Raw genomic sequence first — 23253 nt, 5'->3', positions numbered from 1 at the left:
TGTACCACTATTGGTGAGTGTGTGGCACCACTATTGGTGAGTGTGTGGCACCACTATTGGTGAGTGTGCACCACTATTGGTAAGTGTGTGGCACCACTATTGGTGAGTCTGTGTACTACTATTGGTGAGTCAGTGCACCACTATTGGTGAGTCTGTGTACCACTATTGGTGAGTGTGTGGCACCATTATTGGTGAGTGTGTGGCACCACTATTGGTGAGTGTGTGTACCACTATTGGTGAGTGTGTGGCACCACTATTGGTGAGTGTGTGGCACCACTATTGGTGAGTGTACCACTATTGGTGAGTCTGTGCACCACTATTGGTGAGTGTGCACTACAATTGGTGAGTCTCTGGCACCACTATTGGTGAGTGTGTGCACCACTATTTGTGATTGTGTGGTACCACTATTGGTGAGTCTGTGGCACCACTATTGGTGAGTGTACCACTATTGGTGAGTCTGTGCACCACTATTGGTGAGTGTGCACTACAATTGGTGAGTCTCTGGCACCACTATTGGTGAGTGTGTGCACCACTATTTGTGAGTCTGTGTACCACTATTGGTGAGTCTGTGTACCACTATTGGTGAGTGTGCACCACTATTGGTGAGTCTGTGTACCACTATTGGTGAGTCTGTGTACCACTATTGGTGAGTGTGTGGCACCACTATTGGTGAGTGTGTACCACTATTGGTGAGTGTGTACCACTATTGGTGAGTGTGCACCACTATTGGTGAGTCTGTCCACCACTATTGGTGAGTGTGTTGCACCACTATTGGTGAGTGTGTGGCACCACTATTGGTGAGTCTGTCCACCACTATTGGTGAGTGTGTGGCACCACTATTGGTGAGTGTGTGGCACCACTATTGGTGAGTCTGTGCACCACTATTGGTGAGTGTGTACCACTATTGGTGAGTGTGCACCACTATTGGTGAGTGTGTGATACCACTATTGGTGAGTCTGTGGCACCACTATTGGTGAGTGTACCACTATTGGTGAGTCTGTGCACCACTATTGGTGAGTGTGCACTACAATTGGTGAGTCTCTGGCACCACTATTGGTGAGTGTGTGGCACCACTATTGGTGAGTGTGTGGCACCACTATTGGTGAGTGTGTGGCACCACTATTGGTGAGTCTGTGTACTACTATTGGTGAGTCAGTGCACCACTATTGGTGAGTCTGTGTACCACTATTGGTGAGTGTGTGGCACCATTATTGGTGAGTGTGTGGCACCACTATTGGTGAGTGTGTGTACCACTATTGGTGAGTGTGTGGCACCACTATTGGTGAGTCTGTGTACCACTATTGGTGAGTGTGTGCACCACTATTGGTGAGTGTGTGGCACCACTATTGGTGAGTCTGTGCACCACTATTGGTGAGTCTGTGTACCACTATTGGTGAGTGTGCACCACTATTGGTGAGTCAGTGCACCACTATTGGTGAGTCTGTGTACCACTATTGGTGAGTGTGTGGCACCACTATTGGTGAGTGTGTGGCACCACTATTGGTGAGTCTGTGGCACCACTATTGGTGAGTGTGTGTACCACTATTGGTGAGTCTGTGTACCACTATTGGTGAGTGTGTGGCACCACTATTGGTGAGTCTGTGTACCACTATTGGTGAGTCTGTGGCACCACTATTGGTGAGTCTGTCCACCACTATTGGAAATAAAATAAAATAACCTCAATACTTACTTGCTCGTTGTAAAAACTCGAAACTGCATCGACCACCTGCCTCCCCGTGCCTGCCCTGTTATCCTTCCACCCTTCCCCTACCCTCTTCTGGGCTTCCGTGCCCCATGAACAGATTTACCTGCCGGCCATGCCACTGTGGACTGGGGAGTGATTGCTGTGCCTGTCGTGCTTACGATGATCATTTACAAGTTTTCCTTTGCGGCGTTTGTGGGACATAACCATCTGACGGAAAAAGGAAAAGCATTGCTACGATTGGTGGATGCTTTTGCAGCAATGCTTTTGTGTCACCTCGATATAATCTGCGTTGACACCTTCGTATCGATCAGTCAAACGTCAGATGTTTACTGACAGAGGTTTGGAGACCCCGACTCCGCTCACCGTACGAAGTTGTTCGTAGCGGTAATTTTAACACAAACGACTTTCGCGACCAATGTTACGATTTAAGATTGACGTTTTGGGCCAGATCACGCATTTGAACTGTGTTTTGTACACCACCTCCCCTCCACAATTCTGGCACCTGCTTAATGATGCTGGCTGCAGCAGCTACTAGCGAAATGTCGCGGAATTACATTGTTTTTTACGTGCCTCTCCAACAACAACACGGGTGGCATTGAAGCAGTGCTAAATTGGCTACGTTTATTCACGCGACAACTTCACAAGTTGGCTGTGCCTGAGTGGAGGTGGGTTTCCGACACACATGATTACTTACGTGATCTGACGCGTGAAATCACTTGTGTTCGTCGGTGGTGTTCTGTTTACGGGGAGGTTGTAGGACCAGTGTAATTAAAGCTGTCTAAAATGTAATTGCTTCAGAATATCAGTGTGACTCACATGTAAATTTATGATTTTAGCATCATCATATTTTATTTTAATTCACGACCTAGTGGTGGGACAATAATGCATGGTAAGGTAACGGTATAAAGCGGGGGTAGTGACCCCACCTTAAAGTATTTTTTTTTACATTACAGTATATACAGTGAGGGAAAAAAGTATTTGATCCCCTGGTGATTTTGTACGTTTGCCCACTGACAAAGAAATGATCAGTCTATAATTTCAATGGTAGGTTTATTTGGACAGTGAGAGACAGAATAACAACAACAAAAATCCAGAAAAACGCATGTCAAAAATGTTATCAATTGATTTGCATTTTAATGAGGGAAATAAGTATTTGACCCCCTCTCAATCAGAAAGATTTCTGGCTCCCAGGTATCTTTTATATAGGTAACGAGCTGAGATTAGGAGCACACTCTTAAAGGGAGTGCTCCTGATCTCAGCTTGTTACCTATACAAGACACCTGTCCACAGAAGCAATCAATCAGATTCCAAACTCTCCACCATGGCCAAGACCAAAGAGCTCTCCAAGAATGTCAGGGACAAGATTGCAGACCTACACAAGGCTGTAATGGGCTACAAAACCATTGCCAAGCAGCTTGGTGAGAAGGTGACAACAGTTGGTGCGATTATTCGCAAATGGAAGAAACACAAAAGAACTGTCAATCTTCCTCGGCCTGGGGCTCCATGCAAGATCTCACCTCGTGGAGTTGCAATGATCATGAGAATGGTGAGGAATCAGCCCAGAACTACACGGGAGGATCTTGTCAATGATCTCAAGGCAGCTGGGACCATAGTCACCAAGAAAACAATTGGTAACACACTATGCTGTGAAGGACTGAAATCCTGCAGCGCCCGCAAGGTCCCCCTGCTCAAGAAAGCACATATACATGCCCGTCTGAAGTTTGCCAATGAACATCTGAATGATTCAGAGGACAACTGGGTGAAAGTGTTGTGGTCAGATGAGACCAAAATGGAGCTCTTTGGCATCAACTCAACTCGCCGTGTTTGAAGGAGGAGGAATGCTGCCTATGACCCCAAGAACACCATCCCCACCGTCAAGCATGGAGGTGGAAACATTATGCTTTGGGGGTGTTTTTCTGCTAAGGGGACAGGACAACTTCACTGCATCAAAGGGACGATGGACGGGGCCATGTACCGTCAAATCTTGGGTGAGAACCTCCTTCCCTCAGCCAGGGCATTGAAAATGGGTCGTGGATGGGTTTTCCAGCATGAGAATGACCCAAAACACACGGCCAAGGCAACAAAGGAGTGGCTCAAGAAGAAGCATATTAAGATCCTGGAGTGGCCTAGCCAGTCTCCAGACCTTAATCCCATAGAAAATCTGTGGAGGGAGCTGAAGGTTCGAGTTGCCAAACGTCAGCCTCGAAACCTTAATGGCTTGGAGAAGATCTGCAAAGAGGAGTGGGACAAAATCCCTCCTGAGATGTGTGCAAACCTGGTGGCCAACTACAAGAAACGTCTGACCTTTGTGATTGCCAACAAGGGTTTTGCCACCAAGTACTAAGTCATGTTTTGCAGAGGGATCAAATACTTATTTCCCTCATTAAAATGCAAATCAATTTATAACATTTTTGACATGCGTTTTTCTGGATTTTTGTTGTTGTTATTCTGTCTCTCACTGTTCAAATAAACCTACCATTAAAATTATAGACTGATCATTTCTTTGTCAGTGGGCAAACGTATAAAATCAGCAGGGGATCAAATACTTTTTTTCCCTCACTGTATATTCAGCACGTAGTATTTAACCTAAGGGCATTTTTAAATGAAGGTTTAAAGGAACCGCCAAATCTACCATGTTTCTGCAGCCATTTGCACCGTTTAAAATGTTGAATTTGTTCAAATTCACCAATTCCACGATCCACCCGTTTGTGACCTTACGTGGTCATAACGAAACCATAGCCTCCCCCACCCCCACCCCCTTACCTGTTGCGTGTGCTCCTGGGTGCTGGGCTCTTGCACCCACGTGGGCGAGCACGGAGTGAGGCCGTGCCGGGTAGGTTACGGGGCAGTGAGGCCCCGACAGTGAGCGGAAGTTCTTGTTGCAGTTGCTCTGAGTTTTGGAGAAGGGAGGTGCAGAGTTGCCCCTCTTGGGCCCGGCCTTCTGCTCCTTTGACAAAGCTGTCGAATGGGGCGTCGTTGGTCACACCTCGTGTCCTTTCGGGTTCCGCAAGGAGGTCAGTCTCATTAAGCTACTAATCACGGTTACTTGAGGCTGGGGTCGCATCATGATCTGGCCACATTTCTGTTGCAAGACCCAGATCGTTAGTATTACGTGGCCTAACCCCGCAAACATCCATTCTGCATGATAATTACGGCCGTGAAATCCGACAGCTGTAACTCACAGCACGTCAATTTAGGCTCACCCGCAACAAAAAGACAACGGCGTAGGTAACGGTCGCGATAATGTCCATCTTGTAACAAGCCACCGCACGGCATTCGCTCCTCGCCCTCGTAGAGAGAGAACGACTCAAAGGCGCGAGGAGGAACGACAGACGAGCGGGAAGGCAGCAGCCACGCGATGGGCCGGCGCCAACAATCGCCCAAGCTTCGCGGTCCTCTATGTATTCAGATGTTACTGGCCAATTAAAAAGTGTTTACATATGGGAGGAAACCTGAGCACCTGGAGAAAACTCGTGCACGCTCGGGGTAAAACACTCCATCCAATACAGATGGAACAGGTGAAATCCACATTTTTGCTGTTTCCGCCTTCTCCTAGCAATGAAGCCGGGGTATGGATCCACCTCAACGCCCACGGGACGGGAGTTTCACGACAATCTCTGTGTGGCCCACCAACCCTCGCCGCCTCCACAGTGCTGGGTTACAGGCCACGTGCTTGCCACTGCCGCCCAGCCAAAGCCAGATGCTCCGTGGAGCATCGTGCTCCTCGCTCAGTGTCCGCTGGACTGTAGGCTGCACAGTGCACAATGAAAGCCTAAAACTATAAACGAATAAATACAGGCCTGAATGCCAGACATTGAAAACCGATTGCTCTTTGTGTTTGGTTTATTTGCCCTTTAGCCGCACCTCCAATCAGCATGGTTGACTACGAACGGTGCTAAAGAAGTTAAACGCACGCGCAGAGGGTCACTCTGATTTGATAGCATGCATCGCGTTGAGGCGCACATGCTCTGGCTTGCTAGGAGAATGTAGCACAGCAAAAACATATGTTTGCTCCACCGTATCCACCTGTATGGGATAGAGTGTTTCCCCCTCACACAAATGTCAACCATTCATTAATTGCTCAGTAACAACATACAGAGGACCGCAGAGCTTGGGCAATTACTGGGAGCGCCGGGCTCACCGCCTGGACGCTGCCTTCTCGCTCATCTGTTGTTCCTCGTCGCGATTCTATCCTATTCCTAAGTTGCCCTCTATCCAGAGTGGCATCTAAGACCTTTGTTTTTGTCTCGTTGCTGCCATCTCTAATGCCCTGCGCGCCTCCTCTCTCTCTCTACGGGAGTGAGTGAATACTGTGCGGGGGCGTTACAAGCTGAAATCATTATAATTATTGTTATTGTTATGATCTACACTTCGCATTTTTTCCCTTCGGGTAACGCTTGCACATTCCTTTCTTCAATCGTGTGGCCCCGAAGTGTTGTTGCCTCGTGCCGTCGTTAAAAGTTAACGACGGTGCATCGAGCCCCGCTGTTGTGCCACTTACGTGCAACCGAAGTCCGGTCATCGGATTTCGTTGGGCTGTCTGCGATAGGCGTCACGTAGTCTCGCTGTAAAACAGAGCCACAGAACATATTCGGCTGAGCGACTGGTATCACGTGATTTAAATGCCACAGCATCTCGTGGCTTTGCCGAGCTCGGCAAGGAGCACAACAACATCGCGCAAACTCCGCTCACCCTCGCCAGCAGCGGCGGCTTTTGGCTGGCCATTGAACAAAGACGGTCACCGCATCGCGCGCTTTCAGATGCGCTTCTGTGGCCGTCTGGAACGCTCTTCCTGCGGATTATAGGAAGCCTCTGGAGCCGTGCACTTTGAAACTAAATTGAAAACTAATTTCTTCAGAGCTGTCTTTTGTGTTTAGTTTGTTGTCCTTCCCCCTGCGAAAAATGAGAATATAACTTACTCTTAAAATAATAATAATCTCAGAGGTTTTTGATTTTTAAACTTTACAGCCAAACATTGAGAGCCACCAAGGAAGGAAAACAATATCTTGTTCGCAAACCCAAAAAATAAAATAAAATTAACAAATACACAATACCACACAAAGCCAACGCCTCCAGCAGCTGGACATCGCCCACGATGGGGCTGAAGGGGTAACCTTTTATATTTCCTCAACGCAAAGTAAGCGTGGCCACAGGCTTCCAAGTGTCGACCTGCGGAGCACGGCTACTCTGCTGCAACGCTATGCCTTGGACAATGCGACTGAATATCGCAAATGCCACTGATTGTGAGGCATCCGTCGCAACAAGAGGCACGACTAGCGCAGCCTGCGGGCTTTGTTGAAACGAGGCAACGACCCCCTGCAGCAAAAAAAGGAACGGCTGTTAAACTGCAACAAAGATATCTCGTGAGAGTGCGACCCTTGGCGACAGAAGACGCGCGCCATGAAGAATGTGCAAGCTTTGATTAAAATCCACGGAGTGTACGGCCACGGGGGGGGGGGGAGAAAAACACAAAAACACAATCTTACGTCGCTTTCTTGATCCTTGGTATGCAAATTGAGGCGAAAAGACTCGGCCAGAGGAGCGGAGGGCACGGGTCTCTGCTGCACGATGAACGATCGGCGTTCATCTGGGCAAGAGCGGTCAACAAGGGAGAGAGGTGGACAACGCTGACTCTGGCAGCGCTGCTCCGCGCCCTGCCCGTTCCACGGCACTCGATCTCGGGCCGGCTCCCGTCCTCGGCGGCACGCGCGGGCGCGACCGGGGGAGTTGAGAGGGCCGGGGGGTGGGGGCTGACGGCCGTCTGCCGCTGCTGCCGCGTACTGCACAAGCGCGCGGCCAACGGAGAGGGGAGGGCGGGGAGGTGGGGGGTGGGGTGGAGGAAGGGGGCCCGGATCGGCCACGGAACGGCACGGAGGGGAGCTCCTCTGTCCCAGCTTGAGAACAGCGGCGCAGCTGGGACTTTACCGCGGCGGTGGCATACCGGGTACGAAGCGCTGAACTACGGAGTGGAGACCGAGAGAAGGCAAGAGGAGGAGGAGGAGCAGGAGGAGGACGGAGAGGGTTAAGGGCGGCAGCAGCGCCACACGATCAAATAATTCAGATGTCACTCTGGATAGAAGGCAACTAGGAATAGGAGGGAATGGAAGATCAAGGACGGTCATCGCATCGCGCGCTTTCAGATGGGCTTCTGCGGCCGTCTGGAACGCGCTTCCTTCCGGTTATAGGAAGTCACTGGAGCTGCGCAGATTGAAATTACATTTCTTTAGAACTGCTTTTATGTGTTTATTTTGCTGTCCTTCCCTCGCACCGCCGATTAGCACGGTTGCCTACATGCGGTGCAAAAAAAGTTCAACATACAGTACATACAAGGGGCGGGGGTGGGGGGGGCTTTTGCCCCAGCAGGGCGAAGTCACCGGCCGACGACGACAACAATGGACGAGGCAGGGGAATGGAACGTCACCGTGCCGGATCACTCCAATGCTGCCAGGGCTATTGCGTTGCTGCAGCTGCACGAGAGAGAAAAAAAACTACGAGCAGGGCCTGGGGTTCAATGGCTTCTTTCCGTGGCGGCGTTGCACGTGTGCACACAGGGCTACGTGGATCGCAACCTGTGCTCTGACAATCCCAGCTTTTTGGGCGGTGAGGCGGTCAGCAGTTTGCTGGTGGGTGCCTGGCCCATCAGCGTGGGCTCTTGAAATCACAAGACACTGTGTGACCGAAACTTATTGCAGCATTTCTGGACAATTGCATTTTTATTAACTTTACGCAAGTTCATCGTGATAATTTTCACAGCCCTTTGTCGATTAAAAAAATATATATATATGAATCATTTGGCGGGACCCTGGGGTCCCGCAAAATTCAGGTCAATAATTATTATTATTATTTCTCAGTCCGCCCACTACGTGATCCCGACAGCAACGCGCCGCCCGCCCAGACTCGCACCAACAAGCGCCACCAGCAGGCGGCGATCCACACGACGGGCGCCACCCCACCGGCCAAACGCAAGCCCCTGGGGGCGTCCGCCGCGGTCGCGCGCGGCGACGACGCCCTCCGGTCAGCCGTCGATCCTCGGCTTCTTTGCCAAGGCGAGCCCGCCCCCTCAGGCAGTGAATTTAACGGGGTCCCGCCAATTGCTTCATATATAAATTTTAACTTGTAATGTGCATTGTATTTGCTCACTCTCGGAGAGAGAGAACAAATCAGAGGCGGGCGGAGGAACCCGCAGACGAGCGTGAAGGCAGAAGCCGGCGCTACCAACAATGGCGCAAGCTTTGAGGTAATGTCAAGGTGTTTATCGGCCAGTGACTGAGTGTTTATACACGTGGGAGGAAACTGGAGCACCTGGGGAAAAACCCAAACATTAAAAGCCAATGGCCTTCGCACAACATGTAAGTCATGGGGGGGTTTTTTTGACCATACTTCACCGAGCCGTGGGTTGGCAACGACTGCTTCGCATATCACTCGCCACTGTTAGCCACAGCCGGAGAAAGTTAAACTCGGGTTATTACGCCGGCCTGTCCACATTACATTATGACCACTGCTCGCTTCCCACAGAGTAATTTTAGTAATGCCACCGAAGGAAGGATGATGGGCTGAGTCACCCAGAGCTGAAATTCAACTTTCCACCGTGAATCAAAGGCTCTGCTGAATCATGCGATCCTTTAAGATTCACTTACAATCTAGAGCAGGGGTGGGCACGTTTTTTGACTTGCGGGCCACAATGGGTTCTAAAATTTGACAGAGGGGCCGGGCCAGGAACAGATGGATGGAGTGTTTGTGTGAACTAATATAAATGACATGTGAAAATCATTACATGAAAAGATTTGGCCTTTAACAGGTAGCAAAGCATTTATTTGCAAGGCAATTTAACAAATTGCACGAACATGAACAATACAAAAACATGTCGTAACTCCCGGTCAAAGTGCGCCATCTAATGGTGAAATGGGGGCATTACAGAAGAAAGGTAAAATTTAATTTAATTTAATAATAATATTTGGACAAGTTTGGCGGGCCGGATTAAAAAGCCCAACGGGCTGTATACGGCCCAAGGGGGCCGTACTTTGCCCGTGTCTGATCTAGAGGGTATTTGGCCTACTCTTCCAATGCTGGCCAGTCAACCTTGGTCGAGGTGGGAACACCCACACTTTTACCCCCATCACACACGTGACCCCAAGTACACTGCTGGGTGGACAGAGGTGGGTGGTGGGAAGGGGCGTTTGATAAACTCGCCCTCCCCCTCCACGTTGTTTCAACTACCACGCAGTTGAAACAATGGGCGCAAGATAGGATCGACCCAGTGACCTCTGGATTGCAAGTCCAGAGGTCACTGGCACATAATTACACTATTAGACCACTTAATTTGTTAAGACGATATATATCAGTATGCGTCCAGTGCAACACGATATGTTACATGTGTGAGTGCGACGCCGCAGAGTATCCGCTCGTTCTCGGAGAGAGAGAGAGAGAGCGACTCAGAGGCACGAGGAGCAACCACAGAATACGAGGGTAAGGCAGCAGCCACACGATGAGGTCCTCTATATATGAACCCTTTCCCATTCCGAGACACCTGCAAGTTACAGGGTGGGCGTTGTCCCGTTCACCGCTGAATCTCAGAACGCGCGAGCGGCTCGGCGTTCATTTTATTCCAAGAGGCGTAGTAGCGCCGTTGTTTTTAAAAGACATTGTTACTCACCGCCGAGAACCGTAGCGGCACGAGCACACTGCTGGCGCCAAGCTGCGCCGCACGCCCTCCCGAATGAATGTCCCTGTGGCAGGATCGGTACCGATGAAGGTATTTTATTTTATCTTTTCCTTCCGGTTTTGTTTCGATGATGTAACACGTACGTCATCGGAACGGAATCGGAATAAAAGCCGATGACGTACACGCACGTCATCGGAAGGGGAGAGGGCTAACGGCGTTATCGGCCCAACGCGTGAGCGACGTACCGGCGTAGACGCCGTCGTCGCACGTGCGGGCCGGCACCACGGAGGGGCTGTTGTTGTCGGGGCTCTTGGGTGGCAGCTCGTACTCCGGAGGGTCCTCCTCGTCGGGCTTGTCGTAGTCGTGGTCATTGGGTTCCAGAGAGGCCCCAGGCTGCACGTAGTCATCGTCCGTGTCGCCCTGCGCACGCGCAGACAGCTGACGAGTCTTGGCACGGCTCTCTCCTACCCTCTCTCCCACGTGGGTTTCTGGGCGGTGCCGCTCGTCGTCCGGCACGATGTCCGACGTTTCGCTTCGCAATTGCGGGGAGCGAGTTCAAGAGCCGATATGTGAGGAGGAGCTCCCGGGCATCGTGCCGGACGACGGGCTCTTTTTTTAGAAGCGACCTGGCCACAAATGATAGCTCAGCGAAGTAGCTTACCATGTGGAAATTTACAGGAGATTCTAAATGTGGAGAGAAAAACCGGAGGACCCGGACAAAAATCCAGGAGACCACGGGCAGAGAGACACGCAAACCCCAAATATACAGCAAGCGTCAGGGGTCGAGATCCAACCCACGACCTCCTGCATACCAGGAGAGGGAGTTAACATCTCGCCGCAGCACAACGGTGAGAGCGGCGACCACGTGGTGGCCACCCACTCAATGTGCTCGGTCAAAGCGAGTGATCGTCGGGGCTGGCTGCGTGAATTGTGCTGAGACACGAGGCACCAAAGGTGAAACGCTGATTTCCATTCATACTAAGCCATTTGCGGAGCCTAAACCGCTGTAATGAATAATTGCCACAACGCACAGCGTTATAATTTCATTTCACGGCTCGATGACACTTTACAAATCTTCAAATCTCGACTAAGAAATGTCTCTCTCTTTAGTTATTTAAAAAATGTCTTTCTCACTTCTTCTTTCCTTGGTTGATGCTCCACTATTTTCCGCCTTTCCATGCACAGCGCCCTGAGAACGATTGCTTGTTTTTTTGAACGGAGGCAGGGGGGGGGTCCCAGAGCCCCAGAACACAGTTCGGATATCGCTTGCGACTGATGCCAGCCATGGCCAGGAATTGAAATTGGGTGGCTGGATTCATGACTGCAGTACGTTTAAATTACGGCTCACCCAAAACTTGTCATCTACGGCGGGCGGTTCAATGGAAGTCACATAATTCGGTGCAATTTTTGTTAACTTGTATGTGAAGGTGTCTAAAAGGTGTTAAAAGAGGAATTTACCGTCCACACACGCTAATGAAAGCCTTACATTTGTTAGCAGTGTTTGCTGCGATAGCGATTTGTTGGTCGCTGGCTGTTGTTATTGTGTTCGTGCGCATACGTTTGGGTTTTCTTCGGGTGGATCGTCGTAGTCTTGATCGTCGTCCTCCTCTGCCTCGGGCTGTGCCGCGTACGTGCTGTGCCCAAACTCCTTTGCTGGCTTCTGGGAGCTTTGAGGGCGCCCGTATGGCGTATGTGGCTGCTGAATGAGTACATGAACACATACGAGAGTAAAAAGGTAACATCGAAGGGGTTTGTGCCATTTCCAAAGCAACATTTATGTCCAACGAGCAAGGCCGAGGGAAGCTGGCCTCTGGGATAGCTGTAGATATTTTCACAATACACCAACATTTGTTGTTAATGCTTGGTCCCCAACCGAAAAATAGTTGAGGGTGGACAGCGGTGGTTGGGACCAAATATTTCCCAGCAGTATTTGTTTCAAGTTGTAACAAAGCAAATATATTTTTTTTAATAAATCTGTTCTGGATTCACCTTCTCCGAGTCTCATCAGCAGGGATGTGGCCTGTTCAACCAACCCTGCCGCTCTGTCTGGTCTTCACAGAAGAGAACCCCACACACGAAAACCGTGGGGCTCAGAAAACATGTTTTGATTGGGTAGAACGCCAACGCGCGTCGTCGTCATCATCTTTCATCGTCGTACACCCTCCACCATCCCGACGCGGCCAATTAATGCGGTTTGTCACGTCAACAAATGTGGCCAATTTTTACATCATTAGACCTCCTTTCCCAGTACCAAAATGTAATAATAGGGTTTTCCCCTTTTTTCTGGCAACAAAACTGATACCTTGTTTTTACGAGGATTCATGTCTGCATTAACCTCAATACTTGCAGTCAAAATGCCTTTTGGCATCATCTGGTCGAACACCAATTGGGTCGAGGCTCAAAAGAAAGCCGTCCCTTAGTGTGGACCAATCAGTTTCAAGGACAATGCATATATTTTCATAGTATGTTTTTTGTTTGCATTTTAACTGCAGGTATTGTGGTTAATGCAGACATGAATCCTCGTATGAAAACGGTTTCAGTTTTGTTGCCAGAAAAAAGGGGAAAAACCCTATTATGGCCAATTTGTATTCGCTGCTTAAGTACACCGGGCATGTGCTGCTGTTGTAGAGCGTTCCAGAGCACATTTACTGACGCGGCACCATGGGGCGCCGGTGAGTGCGGTGCAGGGGAAACACCAAATCATCTGGCTCGGTAGATTTGCGGGGGGGGGGGGGTGTCGAAGTAATAAATAAATAAGCGCGGGCAGGAAAGGGGTTTCTTTCATTTTGCCGATTAAACAAACCCAAATTTAAATATTACTTTAACTTATATTTCACGATCCAGCTAAAGTTAAGGACAAACGTAAAGCACGCACAGTTATAAGACCTCGTGGGTCAGAGTGTTCCCAAACTTTAGCTTTTTTTTAAATTAAAATATCTCAGCCGGATACATCCCCTTGAAATGGGAACGTCTCACTTGCAAAGGTGTTGTTATCAAAGTGGTGCGTGCACAGCGCACAAATTACCGACGCGGTATATACACACACAGACAAGGTATTACCCACAATGCAACAGACTAGCTGAAGTCATAACAGGTTTTATTTTGTGTTAGATCGCGTAAATATAAATGTTTAGTTAAACCCGCCACCACCCGACAGCCAATTAGTAAGGTTTGTCACGTAAAAGGAACATTCCGATTCGTTACTACTGTAATAAGAGAGCGCCATCTCCTGTATTATTGTTGGCGGTATATTACCTCATACAGTCTATGTTATCTATAGTGGTCATTACATCTAGGTGAAAGGTGATGGGGCGGATCCACCAGGGAAGCCTCTGGAACGTTCCCGAAGGTTCCAGGAGGGGCGTGGCCAGAGGCGGGGCTTAGCCTCCAGGGAGCGAATAGAAGCCGGGGGCACAGCAACGTTAGGGGTCGGTTTGTGAAGATCAAGAGGAGCTCCCCGTCGCTGCTGCCCCGCAGGCTCCACCCACCACGTGGCAGCTCAACCTCCACCCGCTCAGCCGCTTCCTAGCGCGCCGTCAGCCGGCGGCGTGTTGGCAAGCGGGTGAGCACCACGTGGCGCGGGGCAGTGCAGCCACCCGAGTGGTTCAACATCCGCAGAGAGAGAGAACAAGTCTGTACCGAAGATTTTATTAATAAACAACTTCAAGTCTTTTACCGTGTCGGAGCCACTCATTACTAGTACAACACACCGGTGTGCTGTACTAGTAATGAATCGGCACGTTCTGTTTACGTGACAAACCTTACTAATTGGCTGTGTCGGGTGGTGGCGGGTTTAACGACACATTTATATTTACGCGATCTAACCCATAAATAAACCCTTTATTATGGATGATATTGGTCGCGAAAGTCTCCTACTTGTTAAATTACCTCAAATCAGCCACGGCCACAAATAGGATGTCACATCATAGTCGTCGTGAACTGCCATCAGGACGCTTTTTGTTTTCGTTTGCAAAAGCAATGGGAATGCCTTGAATAAAATCAAGGACATTTGCAGAATATTAAATCTGCACGTAACCATGAATTGAAAGGACTGGAGAGAGAATCGATTTGGACAAAATGTATACGTTGCGTTTCAGTATGTGCACCGTACCGTTCACACATTTAAACTGAAAGTTTATTTTTTTATTTAAAGCTTTCGTGACTGCAGTGATTAATATTTTTAAGATATTTTATTATTTAATTGTTTCCCTTAAACGTGACTTTACCGAAAGAACCAATAATACGAATGTTTATTGTTTTTATAAACAAACAGAAAGATCGTCGCAATTATTTAATACCTTTTTGTTTTTTTGCGAGACAGATTTCCCAAGACCACTCACTCACAGTGAAGCTGCAAGGTTGACACGTTCTCGAAGCTGGACATGAGGGCCGAGTTTACAAACTCGTGGACGACGAGGGGAATGACGCCACTCCGAGAATGCGGACAGATCAGGGGCCCTTAGGTGGCGTTCGTTCGTTCATCGCGCACTGTCGGCAAAGGACCTTTGTCGCCGACCTCTTGCGGCGACAGCGTTCGTACGAGCACGCCCTTGGCTGCCGTACACCGGCGTCTCGAGCGATTTGTTAATTTGTTTGAGCCACGGATCACGGGGTGGTGGTGGTGGTGGGGGGGCAGGCGACCACGGTGGGGGTGAGGGGGGCCACGCCAATCCTTTGAGCGGGGTCGCAGTCTCTCGCGCCGAACGTCGACCGCCAACCGAAGTGCCGCGACTTTTGCCGCCGGAGTGCGCGCAGTCGCAGGTCAAATCGAGTGTCTGTTTCCGTGGCTTCCGTAGCCCGGGGGGCGAACGACGCCGCGCGAATCAATCCGCATGTCTATCGTCATCGTCAGCCGCAGCTGTCGACTGATAACGATGGGTGTGCGTAACGATGTAGACGTTGCGGCCCTTCGCCACATTCTTGCCAAGAGGAAACGCGTTGTGAGAAAGACACTGAGCTGGTAGGTGAGGTTATAACTCACTCTGGTCAAGGTGGCTCAGCGCGGTAAGAGGGGCTCGCACTAGATTTACCCATATTATGCCGTGCCGCTTATTTGGTGATGCTGCTGCAATGACACTGTTAACAATAACAACTCAACACACTCGTCGACAATACTGTGGCTTTAAAATATATATGAAATCGGAAACGTTTTGGGCAATGACCCCTCTGACGGAAGGTCCTCCGCTAGACGGAGCCCCAGACAGCCCCTCTGGAGGGTATTTAGGCCTATCCTTTACACACCGGCCAGACGTCTTGGAAGCGGTGGGGGTATCCACACTTTGCCCCACCGCACGCGGCCTGCCGATCGTATAATGGCGGTGTCTCCATTCACGCCGTTGGTGCCGACAGAGGTGAGAGAATTCACGAAAACTTGGCCGTTGTTTCAACTGGGGCACCCCGGGAGATCACACTGGGTGACCCCTGAGCTGCAAGTCACAGCGTGCTGACCACGACGCCACACGGCAGCATCCCCATCGATGCATTGTGAGTTGTGAAATGTTTGACCAATGGGTTATATTATTCTGCAGACCCAGCAGTATGGATTTTAATTGACTTTTACAGCATTGTAGTTACAACCACTGTGCAGGTTCTGCTTACAATCGCGTCCTCATCTGTTGGCTTCTCATAGTTTTGTCCATCGTCCTCCTCGTCACATCGTCGCTCCGCTCCTCTTGCGTTGTACGTGGACTCCTTCGCCGCTGCCCTGTGGAAGCTCTGGGGGTTCACCCGGTGTGCTTGCAGCTGCGAAATGAGAAGAGCAAACGTTGCTTTCCTCATTCCGTGCAACTCGGGGTCATTTTACTCGTAACTTTTTCGTAAATGTTTTCATGGAAGATTACTTGCGCTACTCGCGTTCACCAATTGTGAAACAGCCCCTACTGGACATCTGTGAAAAGAGCTTCATAGCTCATCGGCTCCCTCCAGTGTAAAAGATTCTGATTCTGGTATAAATGAGCACGCGATACATATATCCCCCTTATTGAAACTGCATTCAATTAAAATGTCAATGAACGCAAGGTTTTAAAACGTATCGTACGATAGTATTTTGATTACAAACTAACATGACCCAAGTAAAATGAAGCAATTAAAAAAGAGTTACCTTCATATTCACTTGCGCCGAATTGCCACGGTAAGCATAAATAGTGTTTATGGTTTTTGTCATCTTCAGTTAATGTGAACTACATTCAGGCCCTTTCAGTTCATGGGAACGGTACTCACGTCCAGGGCCTCATCAGTCGGTACTATTAGTTCATGTGAACGGTACTCACCTCCAGTTCCTCATCGATGGGTACTTCATAATCTTCATCTTCTTCTTCCTCCTGCTGAGCCCACGAGGCCTTTGGGCTCTGTGGGGTGTCCTGGCCCTGCCTCGGGATGCTTGATTGATGCGGATCGTCTGGCTCCTGTGGTTTGTAGGTAGGATATAAAACGAATTAACAAGAGCGAAAATGATCATCTATAAATTAATATTAGCACGTTGAAAAATATATATTTACATACAAAATTCAAAGGACCTTTGTTTGTACTTTGTATAAAATATAGAACGTACAACATTCGTGATATGCCGCACCTCTGGGTTGTGTTCGCAACTCGCTGCATAAATTCTGCTCGCTATCAGGCGGTATTGCTCCTGCATTATAATGATCAATTTAACGCCATTTGTTTTCAGTGATCTAAATTTACGCGTGGAATTTTACAGCAACTCATCGCAGCAGCAGCGGCGGCGGCGTCCATGTAAATTTAAGCTTTCCACAAAATGAACATACGACTATGTCAGAATGTCAGCAAATAAATAAATAACAAATACCAGTGAACAAGTGTTGATCGTATCTGGATTCAAATTAATGATATCCATCTGCAGTGTTGGTTGTGTTGAATGTAGCGTAGAAACTCGTGACACGCGGGCTATGAGAAGGCTACCGTCGCCCACTTCCTGCAAGGGTGGAGGAGGAGGAGGATCAAATATCCACAAACTCCTGAAGCCCTCTCTCCGTGCCTAGCCAGATCCCCACACTGGCATTTAGCTTCTGAACACATTGCCATGCTCAGGAACAGGATAACGTATTGAGAATTGGACGTGAATAAGGGCATTCAAAAATTATGTTATTTAAAAATTAGACTAGAAGATATAACATGTAACACCTTAATATAATACGGTATTTGAGAGCTTTTCGTCTTTAAAAACTTATAATGTTGAATCGCCCATGAGTGTAATTAAACGAGAGCTTCTATTGCAGGGGTTCTCTATTTACAAAAAAAACGATTTATTATTTTACTAGGTAAGGCCCACTGAGCTATATAGCTCTTTTTCCAAAGTGATCTGGCCACAAATGATAGCCAATGTATTACCGCTTCAGCATCACCACTGGTGTGTGTGTGTCGGAGAGCAATCCACACACATTTAACCATTGGGTACAAGACGTTTCGCTGGCAGTTATAGCCAGCGTCATCGGACAGTCGCTAGAATAACGTAAGGGGCTGTCGTCTTTTTTCTGCAGCAGGAGTTAATTCTGGCAACTGCCTGATAATGACATTGGTTGTAACTGCCAGCATGACGTCAAAGTGTCAACTCGACCAAATCATCACTGGATGCACCTGATCTTCGTTGATATCTGAAGCTAGGCAGGTCGGGAGCATGGTTAGTACTTGGCTGGAAGACCATCAGTGCGAAACGGTTATTTGTTGGCGTTGTGACTGGAAAGTGGCCAGGAGGGTAGCAGAACCAGGAAATGGGCTCAGTCCATTTTTTTTTTAATTCACTGAACTAGGTCTGCTCATTGGATCTCTCTCCGTGTGGAGCTTATCCCTGACCGTGCGTGCCCTCCTCCCGTGCGCCAAAAGCACGGCAACGATAGTGGGTCCAAGCACCTCGGCAGACGGACCCTCCTGATACAAAAGTCTTGAAACCGAATCATTCTGTGAGCAAGTAAATGACATGAGCATTCACTAGTCTTCTTTGGTTCTTTCGGTAAAGTCACGTAGAATGAGAATAAAATAATCAAATCAAATAACACAATAAAATTCTCACGACGTTTCGGCCACAACACAAGTGGCCTTCAGGTGAAAGGAACAAACCTGTCGGGACGACAAAGCTTCAATGAACGCTGCTAAGATTCGCAGCTTCTTTTAAGCTGGTTGAGAGAAGTGAGGCACCTTGACAAAGGGGTTTACATATCAAACAGGAGAATTTAGCATTGAAATAGCTGAGGGATTAGCTTGTGACTGGTCACAGAAATAGCTATGTTAAAGTCAAAGCCTACACATCCCCAAAAGGCACCTAGTACAAATCAAACATGAGAATTTAGCATTGAAATAGCTGAGGAATTAGCTTGTGACTGGTCACAGAAGTAGCTATGTTAAAGTCAAAGCCTACACATCCACAGAGGCACCTCTATTGAGTACATTTATTATATTGATGTAATTTAGACTTAGGCTTGTCGCATCGGTTTACTGTATGATAGTTGAGTTGTTGCAGCCCCTTTGGCATCCATGTACGAGGTGCCTCTGTGGATGTGTATGCTTTGACTTTAACATCTATTTCTGTGACCAGTCACAAGCTAATCCCTCAGCTATTTCAATGCTAAATTCTCATGTTTGATTTGTAATAGGTGCCTCTGTGGATGTGTAGGCTTTGACTTTAATATAGCTATTTCTGTGACCAGTCACAAGCTAATCCCTCAGCTATTTCAATGCTAAATTCTCCTGTTTGATATGTAAACCCCTTTGTCAAGGTGCCTCACTTCTCTCAACCAGCTTAAAAGACGCTGCGAATCTTAACAGCGCCCATTGAAGCTTTGTCATCCCGACAGGTTTGTTCCTTTCACCTGAAGAAGGCCACTTGTGTTGTGGCTGAAACGTCGTGAGAATTTTATTGTGTTATTTTATTTTATTATTTTATTCTCATTCTACGTGACTTTACCGAAAGAACCAAAGAAGATGAATCCTTGCAGTCACAAAAGCTTTAAATCGAAACATTCACTAGTCTCTTTAGTCCATGCAAACCGACCGACAGACCGTATGTGGAGAGAATGCTAAACTGTTCAATTGGCAACTACTTCAATTGCCTGGGCTCATAAAGTATCCCACGATGTACGAACTTCTTTAGCACCATACGGAGCCAATCGTGCCAATCGGAGGTGCGGTGGAAGGAGAACAAACGAAGCACAAAACTCAGTTCTAAAGAAATTACTTTTCAATTAAGATGTGAAAGGGCTCAGGCTTTGTTATTGCACAAATTGTGTTATTACAGTTATAAAAGACATGGAATACACGAAATAGGATTTGCATGTAAAGAACCTGCTTATTCACACGTCTCGTTGAGACATTTCGCTGTTACCTCTGGATCTTCGTAATTGTGTTCATCATCGTCGTCGTCGTCCTGCTCCTCCTTGCCTGGCTTTTCATATTCCTCACCCTCGTTGTCCTGAACGAATGAAAATAATGAATTGAAGGACGTCCCGCCTAATATGGGAAAATCGTGCCACATCAACGGTAAAATAGCCTTGACCGACTGGAATAACTTTTTACTTTACAAAGGATGACGATGGAAAATTTGGATTTTTATTTTAGTTTACATGTCTTAACTTTCTTTCTTCACATTTCCGACACATGGTGCATTCGAACAATAAACGTGCGGTCTTGCAGAGTGGCCAGGGAGGGTGGCAGAACCAGGAAATGGGCTCAGTCCATTTTTTTTAATTCACTGAACTAGGTCTGTTCATTGAATCTCTCTCCGTGTGGAGCTTATCCCTGACCGCGCGTGCCCTCCTCCCGTGCGCCAAAAGCACGGCAACGATAGTGGGTCCAAGCAACTCGGCAGAGGGACCCTCCAGATACAAAAGTCTTGAAACCGAATCATACTGTGAGCAAGTAAATGACATGAGCATTCCCTAGTCTCTTTAGTCCACGCAAACCGACCGACAGACCGTATGTGGAGAGAATGCTAAACTGTTCAATTGGCAACTACTTCCATTGCCTGGGCTCATAAAGTATCCCACGATGTACGCATGTATGTTGAACTTCTTTAGCACCATTACGGAGCCAATCGTGCTAATCGGAGGTGCGGTGGAAGGAGAACAAACGAAGCACAAAACTCAGTTCTAAAGAAATTACTTTTCAATTAAGGTGTGAAAGGGCCCAGGCTTTGTTATTGCACAAATTGTGTTATCACAATAAAAAAAGAAATGGAATACACGAAATAGGATTTGCATGTAAAGAACCTGCTTATTCACACGTCTCGTTGAGACATTTCGCTGTTACCTCTGGATCTTCGTAATTGTGTGCATCATCATCGTCGTCGTCCTGCTCCTCCTTGCCTGGCTCTTCATATTCCTCATCGCTGTTGTCCTGAACGAATGAAATGAATGAATTGAAGGACGTCCCGCCTAACGTGGGAAAATCGTGGCACATCAACGGTAAAATAGCCTTGACCGACTGGAATCACTTTTTACTTTACAGAGGATGACGATGGAAAATTTGGATCTTAATTTTAGTTTACATGTCTTAGCTTTCTTTCTTCACATTTCCGACGCATGGTACATTCGAGCAATAAACGTGCGGAACCTGCGTCACAGGTCACGGGCGTCCCCGTTGTTTGGGATTTTTTGCGGGGTTGGTTGAAATTTTTTTCAAAATGAACGGGGGGTGGGGAGCGAGGGGGGCGGGGGGGGGCGGTGAGGAAAGAGGAAGGGAGGGGGGGGGAGAGGTCGGATTGTGAGGGCACAGTGAAGCTCGCCACGGCGTTCCCTCGGGAGCGTCGCGTGAGACCACCTGCGGCGCACGTGCGCAGGTGTCGTTGCGCCGAAGTGCCGCTAGAGTGCTCATCGGGTAACGAGACGAATTTGTTCGAGAACGCCAAGGACGTGATGAGTCGCAAGCCGCTCTCCTATCGGAACACATCTGCCACTCCGACTGACTTATGAGATCGCATTTCTTACATCGCTACTTTACAACACTTTAGGACACATCACTGCCTTGGTAAGGATACATCACTTACTTGATTGAGGACACATCACTGCCTTGGTAAGGATACATCACTTACTTGATTGAGGACACATCACTGCCTTGGTAAGGATACATAATTTACTTGATTGAGGACACATCACAACTTTGGTGAGGTCGCATCACTACTTGAGTGAGGACACATCACACGGTTTCATAATCGTCAAGTATGCTTTGCTCGATTGATCTTCCTTCATAAGGCGAATCTCATAACTCTGGACTAGTCTCGGAACGTTGCATTATGGGAGAGGCACAATATTTTGGCTGGCCATCAAACAAAGACGGTGACTGCATCACGTGGCGCTCTCAGATGCGCTTCCGCGGCAGTCTGGAACGCTCTTCCGATATTAGGAAGCCACTGGAGCTATGTACTTTTAAATCATCATCTAGGGTTGACAACTCATTTCTTTACAACTGGTTTTTGTGTTGAGTTTGTTGTCCTTCCCCTGCACCTACGATGAGCATGGTCGGCTACGTACGGTGCGAAAGAAGTTCAACATAATAGATTTTATTTAACTCAGTAATGTTAACCTATATTGATCGAGAACAAGTCTAGAACTTGATATAACCGATTTGTGAGATATATCTTGTATTGCTTACACAAGCACCGGCGGTGGTTTAAAATGAATCTCCTGTATCAACGCATTTGTTGGGTCAACATCAAAGCACAGAAAACGTAACGCATACGGGGAAAATTGGATGTCATAACGTCGCACGACAGAAGGGCTGGCACATTTATCATTCGTAGCTCGGAAATGTTATCAGGAAAAATTGCCACATTGCCTTGAGGTTAGCTCAACGAATTAAAAATAACCCTTCGCCTTTCCTTGGTATCAGATCTTTGTCCCGAGGCTGCCCATGTTTGAGTCGTAGCTCCGTTGTGAAGCTCTCCCAGTCCTTGTTTACGCATTTAAACGATTTTTAATTTCATTTATTTACTATTTTACCAGGTATGGCCCACTGAGCTATGTGGCTCCTCTTTCAGAGGCGACAATGGCAACAAACGATCGCTCAACGAAGTGGCGTGAATATTTCTGGCAGCCAAATACTCAGAAGCGCGTGACGTTGATTCTAAACGTGGGGGGAAAACCCGGAGGACCCGAAGAAAAATCCACACGACCACGGGGAGAGAGAGAGAGACATGCAAATTCCAAATATACAGGCGTTAGGGTCGGGATCAAACGCACGACCTCCTGTATACCAGGCAAGATAGTTAACATCTCATAGCCACCGTGATGATGATGAGAGAGACACAGACCTCTTGTATACCAGGCAAGGTAGTTAACATCTCCTAGCCACCGTGATGATGATGAGAGAGACACAGACCTCTTGTATACCAGGCAGGGTAGTTAACATCTCATAGCCACCGTGATGATGATGAGAGTGACACAGACCTCTTGTATACCAGGCAAGGCAGTTAACATCTCCTAGCCACCGTGATGATGATGAGAGTGACACAGACCTCTTGTATACCAGGCAAGGTAGTTAACATCTCCTAGCCACCGTGATGATGATGAGAGAGGCACAGACCTCCTGTATACCAGGCAAGGTAGTTAACATCTCGTAGCCACCGTGATGATGATGAGAGAGACACAGACCTCCTGTATACCAGGCGAGGTAGTTAACATCTCATAGCCACCGTGCTGATGATGAGAGAGACACAGACCTCCTGTATACCAGGCAAGGTAGTTAACATCTCCTAGCCACCGTGATGATCATGAGAGAGACACAGACCTCCTGTATACCAGGCGAGGTAGTTAACATCTCAGCCACCGTGCTGATAATGAGAGAGACACAGACCTCCTGTATACCAGACGAGGTAGTTAACATCTCATAGCCACCGTGATGATGATGATGAGAGAGACACAGACCTCCTGTATACCAG

The 23253-nt window shown here is 48.1% G+C and overlaps 1 protein-coding gene across 1 annotated transcript in view; it reads right to left on the bottom strand.

Moving 5' to 3' along the window:
* Positions 1-23253, bottom strand: part of LOC116947162 (uncharacterized) — a 79238-nt gene that overhangs the window by 30607 nt on the left and 25378 nt on the right. Inside the window, exons 5-13 of the mRNA XM_032962608.2 lie at positions 20628-20714; positions 19705-19791; positions 16637-16771; positions 15966-16109; positions 11926-12066; positions 10613-10787; positions 7192-7292; positions 6207-6270; positions 4469-4663 (exon numbers count right to left, since the gene is read on the bottom strand). Coding sequence (XP_032818499.2) covers positions 4469-4663; positions 6207-6270; positions 7192-7292; positions 10613-10787; positions 11926-12066; positions 15966-16109; positions 16637-16771; positions 19705-19791; positions 20628-20714 — 1129 coding nt within the window. The remainder of the gene's footprint in view (positions 1-4468; positions 4664-6206; positions 6271-7191; positions 7293-10612; positions 10788-11925; positions 12067-15965; positions 16110-16636; positions 16772-19704; positions 19792-20627; positions 20715-23253) is intronic.

Source organism: Petromyzon marinus, chromosome 29, assembly GCF_048934315.1.
Source record: "Petromyzon marinus isolate PM22_M1 ecotype Great Lakes invasive population chromosome 29, UKy_Petmar_22M1.pri1.0, whole genome shotgun sequence".
In the NCBI taxonomy this organism is placed as follows: Eukaryota; Metazoa; Chordata; class Hyperoartia; order Petromyzontiformes; family Petromyzontidae; genus Petromyzon; species Petromyzon marinus.
This window is presented reverse-complemented; position numbering and strand designations above follow the sequence as displayed.